Source organism: Parus major, chromosome 21, assembly GCF_001522545.3.
Source record: "Parus major isolate Abel chromosome 21, Parus_major1.1, whole genome shotgun sequence".
Taxonomy (NCBI): Eukaryota; Metazoa; Chordata; class Aves; order Passeriformes; family Paridae; genus Parus; species Parus major.
Window position 1 is genome coordinate 2246690 of NC_031789.1, and position 12681 is coordinate 2259370.

General features: G+C 39.5%; 1 protein-coding gene across 2 annotated transcripts in view; it reads right to left on the minus strand.

The window, feature by feature from the left end:
* Positions 1–980: 980 nt before the first annotated feature.
* Positions 981–12681, minus strand: part of MTOR (mechanistic target of rapamycin kinase) — a 62849-nt gene continuing 51148 nt past the window's right edge. For both annotated transcript variants that reach the window (XM_015648473.2, XM_015648474.2), the window contains 19 exons: positions 12503–12603; positions 12085–12181; positions 11374–11472; positions 10593–10715; positions 9805–9987; positions 9111–9245; positions 8673–8847; positions 8321–8456; positions 7539–7686; positions 6748–6870; positions 6184–6266; positions 5149–5221; positions 4551–4625; positions 3931–4066; positions 3564–3629; positions 3342–3422; positions 2981–3061; positions 2453–2558; positions 981–1967 (listed from right to left, as the gene is read on the minus strand). In XM_015648473.2, coding sequence (XP_015503959.1) covers positions 1952–1967; positions 2453–2558; positions 2981–3061; positions 3342–3422; positions 3564–3629; positions 3931–4066; positions 4551–4625; positions 5149–5221; positions 6184–6266; positions 6748–6870; positions 7539–7686; positions 8321–8456; positions 8673–8847; positions 9111–9245; positions 9805–9987; positions 10593–10715; positions 11374–11472; positions 12085–12181; positions 12503–12603 — 2037 coding nt within the window. In that variant the 3' untranslated portion in view covers positions 981–1951. The remainder of the gene's footprint in view (positions 1968–2452; positions 2559–2980; positions 3062–3341; positions 3423–3563; positions 3630–3930; positions 4067–4550; positions 4626–5148; positions 5222–6183; positions 6267–6747; positions 6871–7538; positions 7687–8320; positions 8457–8672; positions 8848–9110; positions 9246–9804; positions 9988–10592; positions 10716–11373; positions 11473–12084; positions 12182–12502; positions 12604–12681) is intronic.

A 12681-nucleotide genomic window follows, 5' to 3' on the forward strand; every position in this document is an offset into this window, starting at 1 on the left:
ACCCCCCGAGGGCCATCCCCCCCGGCTGGGCTTCTGTGAGGCAGACTCGGCCTTTTTCCCCCCACAAACACCTGTGGGACTCAGAATCACAGGAGATCCCGAGGGATCCTTGTAGGTAAGGGACCTACAAGGATCATCGAGTCCAGCTCTTGGTCCTGCACAGGACACCCCAACAATCCCACCTTGTACCTGAGGGCATTGTCCAAATGCTCCTGGAGCTCTGGCAGCCTTGGGTCATGACGGTTCCCTGAGGAGCCTGTTCAGTGCGCCACCACTCTCTGAGGGAACAGCCTTTTCCTTATATCCAGCCTAAAACACCCCTGGCACAGCTCCAGCCCCCCTTCCCTGCTCACCACAGAGCAGAGATCAGTGCCTGCCCATCCTATTCCCCTCAAGAGGAAATTGTAGACTTTGATGAGTTTCCCCTCAGCCCAAGTGCCCTCAGTGGCTCCTCTTCCCCTCCAGGCTCTTCATCATCTTCCTGTCCCTTCTTTGGACACTCTCTAGCAGCTTAATAATCTTTCTTATATTGTGGTGTCCAGTCCCCTTGATAGCAACACCAGTGCCCAGAAAAGGGCTAGGGCCAATACCCAGATTCTTGACTGCCACCTCTCCATTTCCCATTTTTGGAGTGCAGCATTTTGCACAAGCAGCTGGGGAAGCCCAGGGAATCCTGTCCAACGCTCCACCTGTGCCTGGAGCTGTGGCTGTGACCCTGAGCCCGAGGAAGCCTGATATTCCTATCACACAGATGCCATCACATCTCCTGGAAAACAGAAATTTAGGGGTTGTATGGTCACAGGTTTTTTATACAACTGACAGACTTCATTCAGTTGCTATCAGAAGGGAAATAAAACCAACGACCTGAAATGATGCACAAAAAGACAAATCAATGGCAGCAGGAACCTTAAAAAAATTGTAATCAGCTTCCCTGTCCCTGCTTAAGAAAGACTTAGGAATAAACAAGAACACAGTCAAAATGTTTACATTTTGATGTCATTTATTGGCACAAAAATATGCAAATACAACATGGCATCTAAACATGGCTACTCTGTTGTATTTTGTGCATTGTTTTTAATGTTTTTAATTAATAAATCATAACTTTATCTTCAACCTCATGTTTAATAACCATTATTTTCTGTTTCAAGTTACAACCAGTTCTCCCCTCCCAGTCTGCCTCCTGTGCCAAACCTGAACTTTCTCTAGTTATTTCCCAGCACTGCTTTTTAACCCAGACACTGCAGGAGGCACACAAGTGGTATTTATTTGTACCCTGCATCCAGTTTGCCACCGATCACTCTGCACAGAGGCACCCAGACTTTGCTCAGCTCAACGTTTCCAAATCTTGGATGTGCTCAAAACCCTGATCTAGTCAGAAACAGAAATCCTGAACTAGTGTAATGAGCAGATAGACAATTTCCAATTTTGGGGCAAGAATCAAGTTTGAAAACAAGGTACAGGAGAGAAACAATGGTAAATTCTACTTCTCTTTCTTTCCAGTTATGCAGCTCCCCCCAAACGTAAATGAAGCCTCCTGCACAAGCGCATTTAGCTCACTGCACCCACATCAACAGGAATGACCAGGGCAATAATTAATCTGCAAGTTACTTAGTTACATTGCAAAGTGAGTGAAAACCCGTATAGTTATTTTCAATGGATCTCCAGTTCCCCAAAGACAAAAAGGAACCATAGACATCTGTGGTACAATCAGTCTTCACTGTCCTGGAAACCCAAATCAAGTGTTGTGTTTCAGACAGCTTGTTTTTTCCAACAGCAGCTATACATTGGCTTACACCAACTTTTAATATACAATAACTCTTATCATTTACATTTAAAAATATTTGACAAAGGCTGTATTTCAGTCCAACGTTCAATTTGTGTTTGTAGAAGAGCAAGTTTGGAGTGAAAAAGCCTCCAGAATAAAAGGCTGTGCATACTCTGGAATCTCCTGTTACCAGAAAGGACACCTAAAAAAAATAAAGATATTGTAATAAAGTTGACTTGCATGTAATTTCACAGAGGCTGAGAAGGACTGAGATTCTATACAGACTAGGCATCATCTAAGCACAGGCAAAGTTGCCAGGTGATCTTTATCACTTTTAAACATTAGCAGAAAAGAGATCTATTTCCTTCAGCATAGTTCTAAGTTATCTAACTCTTAAAATGACACTAAATCATCTTTTTTTTGTTCTTCAGTGTAACTGAAAGCACTGACCACCACATTCCTTATTTCAAACACTTAAAATGTAAAATCCTTGTCATTTCTTATAAAAACAAATTTCCTAGAGGACTGTCTGGCATTGCCATGGGCTTGCAGAATCTACCAGATCAGATGCAGTATGTGGTAAGGCTCCTATAAATAACTAACTACACAAGTGAGGTTCTCTTTAGCAGTTCCCTGCTCAGACTGTTCCAGAAGAGTTTTGCCAGGTTAGCTGAGTGACAAACTCACCATCCAATGTAGCACTGGCACAGGTTCTCATGAGAAGTTGCTTGTTTAATGAGCAGTTCTACTTGTGTGGGCACATCGAGAGTTTCATCATGAGAGAAGTCTCGACCTTTGAAATAAAAGGATAAAAAACCATGAAAGGAGTCACAAATCCTGGTACTAATCCCCTCATAGTACATTATCTAGCAAGTGGGGAGTAGTTTCTTATAAACTTTAAAAGTGTAACATTTTGCAACTAAATTCTGCAAACTATGAAGCCAGGCCTGTAGAAATTCATCTTCCACTAACAAGCTAATACATGCCAAATATTAAATTTTTGTAGTTATAAACACCTCTGTACTTTACAAATCAGACTTATTTGTATCTAAATGCAGGCACAGGACTTAGATTTTGGACAAAAACAGGAAAATGGCCTCATCCACTTAATCAGAATATGTTAAATTAAAGGATTATCAGAAAATACAAACACTAAGAATAGTGCTGCTCCATCAGATTTTATGTTTCTTTATATAAACATAACTACACACTCACCAGTGAGCTTATCTCGAACCCTGTTGATGATCTGAATTGCCTTCTTATTTAGAGCTTCTGGCTTCACCAGACCATCTCCTACTAAAAGGCAGAAACAGAACACAGAATTAGGACTTCAATCTGAACAATAAAAGCATTTGTGCTGCTGTTAGATGTGCCCTTTCCAAATACCATTTTGAAAGCAAACCTAGATGCATTTTCTATAGATACAACTCTTTGTGGGAGTTGAGAACACAGATAATTTTTATGCTGACAAGAGACTGCATCTGTCCCATCTCATACAATTGCATTTAGAGCATGATGAAATTTTCTGATCTAAGAACAGCCTCTGGGTCAGTGTAGAAGCAACAGTGAAACTTACTGAAGGAATGGATGGATTCAGGCACTGTGGTTCCAGTTTTTTTATGGGCTGTCTCTCCCAATTCCACACTGTCCAACATTTCTATTGAAAAAACCATGAAAACACAAAAGTATAAATGTGAGCTGGAAAGCAGCTGAAATATTCTTCTGGAAACATTAGCAGGACTGTTAGTCAGCTAATTTGAAAAGCATATTTGTGACATCTACCATCTTTTCTACTCACCTACTGACTGACTGGCTGAGTAGGAGTCTGTTCTTGTTCGTGAGCGCTTATTGCCCTTCGTATTTGCTGCAAGAAAACAAGGAGTTGGAAAGCATCAACTGGAGTTTCAGTGTTTGAAAGCAAATTTTTCCACAAACAATACAGATTTGGCTGCCTTTCTCCAGATTTGATGTCACCTGGAAATAATTTCAATCTCGTGATCACTGCTGTAATTTCATATTAAAATCCCTAAAACTGCGTGCACACAGAAACAGCACATGCAAATTAACACTTTGATCAGATTGTTTGAAAACACACCGGATTTCAGGCTTCTGGATTTCATGTATGAATATTCTCTTGCTGTCACTAATTTATCAGAATCACTTACTGTCCATCAATCTCCAATTCAATAGGGGATCATACACAAAGGCTTCCAGCACAGCCATGACGCTGTCCTTGTGCTCACGCAGCACCTCCATCACTGTGTGACAGGTGATTCTGTAGTTCCCATCAAGGCCTGTCACCTTTGGAAGAAAAAGAAGTGAATCAACTACTGATTTGTTCACTCTGCAACCCCAAGCCCAATACTCAGGGAGCAGGAAGTAACTTTGAACTGGAGTTCACTACGCTTTGTTCGTTAAGAGAACAAAACACACATTAATTACAAACTAAGAAGCTCTCCATGAAGATGATTGTAAAATACCATGCAACTGACATTGTCTGGTTGATATAAACAGCTATTTGAAATGGGGAGACTAAGGAAGGTTTAACAAATTGGAGGAATTTAAGGGTAGTTTATTTTCTAACTAAAAAGTTGCTTTCCACTGTGATGTACTGCAGATATCACAGGAGATATTTTAACTCACAGAAAATGAAGCTGAAATATTAACACCTCTGGTTCTTAAGGAGTGGTAAAGTTTAGCCACAACAAAAATATACAGAAGAAACTGAGAAAGGGTTGCCATTTTCCCTAGGAACAGTCCACTCCAAATCAGAGGGAATGCTTACCTCCATAGCATTTGTCAGCATCCTTGTTAATCTAAATGGAATCTTCTCAGGGAACTTTTCTCTTGTCATTGCAACCTAAACACATAATGATGGAGAATAAGTAAATGAATAGTTAAATTACTTTTAAAAAGTTATTAAGTACTGGGATCTTTTTGCTACAAAGATTGCTAAAATCTTGAAGATTTTATTCCAAATAGGACATAAAGTAAATAAAGTCACAGTTTTATGTTCCTCAGTTTCCATAAATTACTGGGAGAAGCTAGATGATTAACTTGATAGCAAAGGGAAAACTCAAGCATGAGCCCAGCAACACAGACTGCCTCTCAGCAGCTTAAATTGCTCCAGGAAATTTCATGGAAGTGATGTTAACACTTCTTTGCTTGTTCCAGTAGTCAGCTAATCCCAAAGACATGTTTCTGAGATAAAGTGTCTATTATTTTTAACTTGCCTGCAGGTAAAGAGAGGCTCAAAAGAGAGTCCAAGGGTTTGCCCAGGAACAGACTCCAAGGTCAGTTTGTCCTGGCTTATAGATTAATTTCTGTTCCACCAGAAAATGTGAGAATTATTGAAAATATCATGTCCAAATAGAAAGACTTACCTCAAAGCAGTCCCCAAAGTCAATATGCAGGATCTTTCCACTCAGTCTGTCTAACATCAGATTGGAAGGGTGTCTTTGGTGAAGGAGTGAGAGAAAAAACAGACCATTGGTGACAGACCATTACAAAAACCCAAAGTAAATCACAGCAGCTCCAGTCTGAAAATGTATTTATCTTCATGAAGAAGAACAGCCAGTGACAGCTTGCTTGTCTGAGATCTTCAATCTCAGGACAAACAGGAAACCTTCCTGACAGTGTATCTGTCACATTACTTCTGTAATAACCTCTCATGAGTTAAAGATATTCTCACCTTGGAAGACAAATAACTTCCTGGACAAGAATGATCAGTACATATCTTGCATATGAATGTTTATTTTTCAGTTGCGATAATTTTTCCGCTTGTTTTATGCTTTTTTTTTTTTTTTAAGTGTAGAAAAATGTAATGCATTATGCTGCACTTGAAGTAACACAGATTGTTTTACCATCAAGGGAGAAGAAAATCAATCCAGACTAACAAAACTACAGTTTTGTTTCATGCTTCTATCTTCCAATTTTGTTTTAATTCCATTTTCAAAGGTTTATAATTTCATGTTAGAAACTTTAAAGTTCAGAAATAAGAGTTCTTGTGACTAAAACATTTAAGAGTTTAGCTGTTTTTGCATTACAGATTTTAAATCTAGTATACCTTGTCTTCAAAACCATTTTGGAAGTTATAATGTTAATAAAATGGATGGGGAAAGGTTTCCCATTCTGTGAAAGGGCAAAATTAGAACTTGTGGTCCTTAATGTAGTTCCATGTGTATTAATTTCAAAAAGGAAGAAAGTCTTATTTGTACTCATGATACACAAACTGCATCTCACCCCTGCAGTGCTCAGAATAACAGCAGCATAATTAGGACCTGAGAGATGATGATATCATTACAACTCAGCAATAACCACAATGGAAGATGTCATCACAAGAACAGATTCATGGAATGAACTGATAGCCTTCAAAGTCTGTGCTTTTAAATAAAATAAACCTTTACAGCTTTATTTACCTGTCCCCAAGGCCCAAAATGTACCCAACCATTGACATCACAGCCAGGGAACGGGTGTAATTTGTTCTTCTGTCAAACCATACCTACAAGTGGAGACAAAACAGAAAAAGCCAGGCAGGTATGTTGCATGTTTCAGTTTATAATTGATGCATTAACCATTTGCATTTTGCACAAAGCAGAACTGTGAGAGGCTTAGGTTCAGTAGTCTGTAAGTTTGAGGGGGTTTAAACACCTTGTGCTCTTGAATTAGATGTCTAAGTTATTAAGAGAATAAATTCTGAGGCTCCTGCTTTTCTCTCCCCTGCAGAGAGAATGTATATATCTATATGGAGACTAAAATATATAACACTATATATATATGGAGTCTAAAATCTCCAGTCTTGTGCTTTGCACTTCACTTCTGCTCTGAGCCTTGTGAAGCCCCTTGTGTGGGGATACATGTGTGGATATGTGTCCTGCAGTGATTCAGCTGGGGTTTAGGATAAATAAACTCCATCTCTCACTCATTCTGCAGAGAAGATAATTACACACTCTGCTGTTTGCCAGTACTTGTGTTGATCTCACCTCTGAGCTTGGACTTTTCAGCCACAGCAGTTTGGCAAGGTCATCCCCAGCTGTGTTATTGACAGCATGTTCAAACACTTCTACTTTCTGCATCAGAGTCAGGTGGTCGTAGTCTGGAGCCATCTGTAATTCAGAAGTGACATTCAGCAAATTAAAGCCACCTCCAGTAGCCTCTGGCTGTACTGTGAGAAACACAGTAATCTTATATAATTTCATATCAAGTTTATACTTAAACTATTGGTAGACTGACAAGTATGTTTCAAACACAGCAAGATGACCACACAACACTGAAGAATTCTTTTTAAATAAGTCAGCAAATTACTTGGTATCCTCAAAGTCAGTATTCACCACCCCTGTTTAACTAAAAAACTGCATAGGTAAGTATTTTTCAAAAACCATTATCCAAATAAGTCTTCTGGGCTGGCACACACTTTCCTTTTTGGCAGGAAATTCCAAATTTTCTAGCAGTGTTCAGTTTCTCCAGTCTGTCTAATTTTGGCCCTTAGACACAATGTTTGCAATGCCAGCAGCACCTTGTATGAGACACATCACAGTCATGCAAAATTCCAAACACATATCAGTCACCAGATGGCAACAACTTGTGGTCACTGCTCAAACTGGAAAGGAGAAACAAATAAACATAGGGCAAGCTATAACTCTTATCTATTATTTTTTAATTTATTGTATCAATCAGAGAAGAGGCAGAGGAAGAAGCCTTGCACATTCTCCTTCATTAAAGCACTGGTGTCTTAAAAGAATGTCCCAAACCCTCTGCCAGCTCTGCCCCTTACCCTCAGCATGATGCGATGCTCGATGTTGAGCAGGATCTTTTTCTTCTCCCTGTAGTCTCGGATGAGTGCGTGCAGCGTGTCACAGTGGGGCACCCAGCCAATTAAGCCTGAATTTGTAGACAGTGGAATAACAGCATATCTCTGGATGCTATGGGGAAAAAATGGAGATCACAGCTCAAATTGTGGTATATTGTAACTTATTAGATTTTGAGATGCTTGAAACAACTACTGTTAAATCTGATTCTGGTCCAAATTGTCTTGTCAATAGTTGCTCTGCTTGTCTTTTCAAACAGACCAAACACCCATTTTGCACAGATTTTTACCAGATAATCTACAGATAAACTCAAAATTTACATGGTTTTCATTGAAAGGCTGCTTTCAGAAGGTACATGTTATGTCACCCACGATGATCTCTTATTTCCACGATTTGTTTGATGTGTTCTTGCTTGAAAGGCACTGCAGAATTGCACTCAGTGACTCTTCAAGCTATTTAGTGACTATAATAAAAAAAGCTTTGGCAAAAACCCATTCTCAGGCTCTTAAGGCAATGCACAAGGTGTCTTGAAATAGGCACTGCTTCAAAGCCCATAACAATTTACAAGATAACACTTCAAAAAAAATCCCCTCAGACACATTTTCTCCATATTTGAATTCTATAAATACTCTTTATAACTGCATTCCAAAATTTGCCATTTCTTCACAAAATAACTGCTTGTGCCAAGGTTTACTTGTAAGGAGTTACACATGTTTAAGCACTTCCAGTGATTACCCAGAGCACACACCTGAGGTTTTTACGAAGAGAAGTTGGGTCATTTGCTAGCAGAGTGTTGACCAACCCAAAAAGCTGCATCACTCTCTCATCTTGGCGAAGGTCTTCGTGGCCTTTCAGAAGGAATACAAACTCATGCCCATTGCTTCCTGCAAAAGAATTAGTGCACAAAAGTTTATATTCATTGAACAAACAGATGAGTAAACACACATGTACCCAAAAAAGTGTGGCAGTCAGACCGACTAACAAAAACCTCACCTGAAAGGAAAGGTTAGAGAGGTTTTACCAGGTAAATACATAGTTTGACTTAAGAGCAACAACTGTTTAAATAGAGGAATAGCTAAGTGAAAAGTGCTCTCTCTTACCCATTAATGTCAACTTCCTGGGCCGCTGCTTGGAGGTGATGACCTGCAGGGAGGGTGCGATGGACTGAATCCGGATGATGGGCTGGTTGGGGTCGTACGTTCCTGGCACTGCCAGTTCCAGATCCCGGCACATTAAGAGTTTTGGTGACACATACTGTAGTTCCAAAGAAGTGAGCTACCAAACCAAAAGAAATACAAGACCTTAGGATTTCAGTTCAGTCTCACAGAAGCATTTGAAGAGTTCATGCTGTCAAGGGACCTAAAACAGTTCAGGCAGTGACAATACTTCAGGTACTTGCAGGAAGTGCTGCATAAACACCAAATTTGCAGCAAACCCTATGCAGTTATTTCCAGAATACTGAATTAGTATGTTTTAAATAACCAGAAAACATAAAGCCAAGGTTGGTATTGACAAAAGATCTGAATCTCCCCCCTCACCTGTGGCAGCTGCTTTGAGATACGTCGGAACACGTGATAGTAGAGATCCCAAGCCTGAGTTAGGTCTTTGACATTTCCTGATTTCATATACTTCCTGCACCACTCTTGAGCTTCCATGAGATCTCTGCCATAGGCCTAGGGATTAAAACATCAGAAAAAAGAATTTCAACAGACTGTAGTGTAACAGGTGGAGAGCACTTAACACCTACAAAAAGCATCAGTCCCTTTTCAAATTGCACTACAAATACTTATCTCACATTTTTACAGTAAATGAGAATTAAAGATCCAGAAATTCCTAGATCCAAGATTTGCACTGAATTTATCAAACAACATTGCTCACAAATAGACTTCATTATAGGAGGCAACTGAATGCTTAGAATCACCCTTTAACAGTAGACCTACAAGCTCTGTTAATTCTCTGTTATCTGTGCTAGTGCTTACTGTGAACAAAGCAGAATAATTAACTGCAGAGCAGTTTTCCAGTCCCTATCAGACATCCTGCCAATATAAGACTCCAGGGCAATTTGGACTACCATGGCCTCTTATAGTCACCAATAGTGATGCAGATCTGAAGATAAATGTCAATAATGAAATAGTGAAATAACATAATGAGTCCCATGAGATTCACTTTTTGTGTTAAATGGCAAAGGTTCTTGTAACACATCTTCAGGCTGTCCTGAAGAACAGCTGATACCTGATTGAAGGATGTCTCCTTTAAAGTCTGAGGCCCTCGCTCCATCATTGCATGAAGTGGTTCCAGCACCTCAAACATTCCCTTTACATTTCTTTCTCCAAAATACAGACGAGATGCTTCTTCCAACCCTTCATGCCACATCTCATGCCATAGGATGGCCACACGAATTAGCTCTTCACTCACCTGTTTTAGCACAGAAAAAAAGATTGAATGCCTAGAGAAATCCCTGGCACTGTGTCCTGATTCAAAACTGCAAAACTCCCTTCTTCTCTGATATTATGAAATATTTGTTCCTGGCAGCCAGAGGGAGCCACAAGAACTATCACAATGACAGCACATTTTTTTCTGTAAGAAGCTGACCAGGCTTTTCTCACCTTATTTGTTACCTTTGAAATTTTCTACATTTCATTTTCATGCTTGGCCTGAAAGCATTATTTTTCATTTATTCATAAGAATCTGTATCAAATTAATTACATTACTCTTTCCATGCTAAGCTCAGTAAGTTTTATTTCTACTTTCCACTAAGCAAAACCACCTCTTTATGGAACAAAGGTTTTTCATGTATTTCTTCTCTAAATTTATTCATAAGGTAACACAAAAACTCAGTGTGTGAATTATTTTAGAATTAAAGCATTCTCTGGAAATTACACTAATACTGTAACTTCTACCAGTTGCAAATACCCAAAATTAATTGTACCTGAACGGAATCAACAATGAATAGTCTTTTTGTCTTATTATAACTGCCATCTATCCAACATAACACACTTTATGCTGCACTGAGCACTCACCATCATTGCCTGCTGCACCAGAGTGTTGCTGTGCTCACACATGTTTTTCAAAATCTTATTTGCAGCATTGTGCCGAGCAGTGGTCGTAGATTTAGAAGCCACAGTCAGAGGATAGATCAAAGCCTGCAAGGGACAGTAACCAGTAATATTTTAGAACCCCACAGAGAAGCTATGTAAATTTAAATAATTAGCAAAGCATTAGTGAATAGCAGCCTTAGGGATAAAAAGGAGGAAGCAAGTTCTCTTCTGGAAAGTGGTGATAGGAATTTACTACTGAAAGTTTTCTGACCCAAAAGGCTGTCAAGACTTTAATTCACTAAATAGACAGTGACATTGAGAGCCTCTTTCAAACTGGAAGAACAAAAATAGGTTTTTAAGAATTTGTGGTACTCCACACTGTGGAAAGAAATTCAGATAAAAGCTGTGGAAAGAAATTCAGATAAAAGCTGTGGAAAGAAATTCAGATAAAACCTGTGGAAAGAAATTCAGATAAAAGCTGTGGAAAGAAATTCAAATAAAACCTGTGAGGTAGGTTCTTAGTAGTCAGGAAAAGACATTTAAGGTGATCTGCACTACCCAGCAGGCATTAAATTACATTAGACAGAGTTCTTCCCAGGCTGCATGGCTCATTCACCTCTTTCCCATTTTTATGTGAACAGTGCTGAGGTGAAAGCAGCAGCAGCAACAGAAACTGTCCCCATCCTCACTGTCATCCCTTGCTGTGGCTTCCTGTGCAGGCATCTGACACCTGTAAAAATTTCTGCTCTAAGCAGGTGCTTACCTGGGGGTGGTACCGACCAATGTCCGTGAGCAGCTGATGGATGAGACGTCCTACCAGAGGTCGAGGGGTGTCAATTCTGGCAATGAGCTGAGGGATTACCTAAGGAAAAGGAAAAGAAACTCTCCTGTCATCTCCTAAGTTCAGTGCATCAGCTGCTTTGCCCTCTCCTAGAGGCCTCACAGCCTCTAAAAGAGACAGAGAAGCCCATCAGTCATTTTTGAGTTGGTCAATGATAACACAAGGTTCCAAACTGAAATGTGCAACAGCACAATGAGATCACAAGTGTCCTGTGCAAAACTCTTACAGGATCCTACTATGGAAAGATGCATCTTGAAGTATAATGCTTAAACAGGAAATAAAGTATTTTTAAAATTTAATTACAAGAATCATTCTACAAGGCAATTCTGAAACACATTGTGAACTACATCAGAGCAGCATAGTGCTGTTTTATACTTGATCACCACTGAATGTATGTCATCTTTAATTCAAGAATTTTCATTCTTTCTCATTGATATGTCCTAATTTGCATAGAAACACAGAAACATTTCTCATTTTTCTGTTCAAGATGCTTGTTGAATCTGTTACAGACTGTTCTGCACACTGCTCTCAGCACTCACCTACAGAGGATTGTTTAGCAAGAGATCATAATGGATATCATGCAACAAATCCCAAACTACCCCAAGAACTGGGATTTCCCTTTGTGTTATTTACCTGCAGCCAAGTGTCTATTTGGATTGCCTTGACTCCTTCTACCAAAGCTTCATTCACATCAGGCCAATGACCATAGTCAAACCACAGAGTAAGGACTCTGAAAAAGAGAAATACTTTTGTTAGGAACAAATGAACCAACACACAACCAAAATGAAATAAAAACTACCAATGAACCAACCAATAAAACCCCATCACAAAAACCCCAAACAAACAAACAAAAAAACCCCCACATTTTCAAGCAACTTTTCTTCCCAGAACCCTCAGATAGCAGGGATAAACCATCTAATGAAAATTAGCCTGGACTGAAGCCTTCACTTAATTCAACCATAACAAAAAAGAGCAGGAATGTGCTCTACCTAATCTGAAACCATATGCTCTTATCACCTGGATTTCATTTACTGTGTGCTTTATTATGTACCTTAGGGTGTCTTGTAGGTTGTTTCCTCGAGACAGAGAAATGGATCGGAAGAAACCCTGGACAGCGGGGACTGTGTACATCAAGAGGGTCTTGGATAAATCCTTTTGGAATGAAAATTGCTGCATTAGTTCTATGCAAGCACATCAGTCCACATGAATCCTAAACTCAAGGGGAAAGAG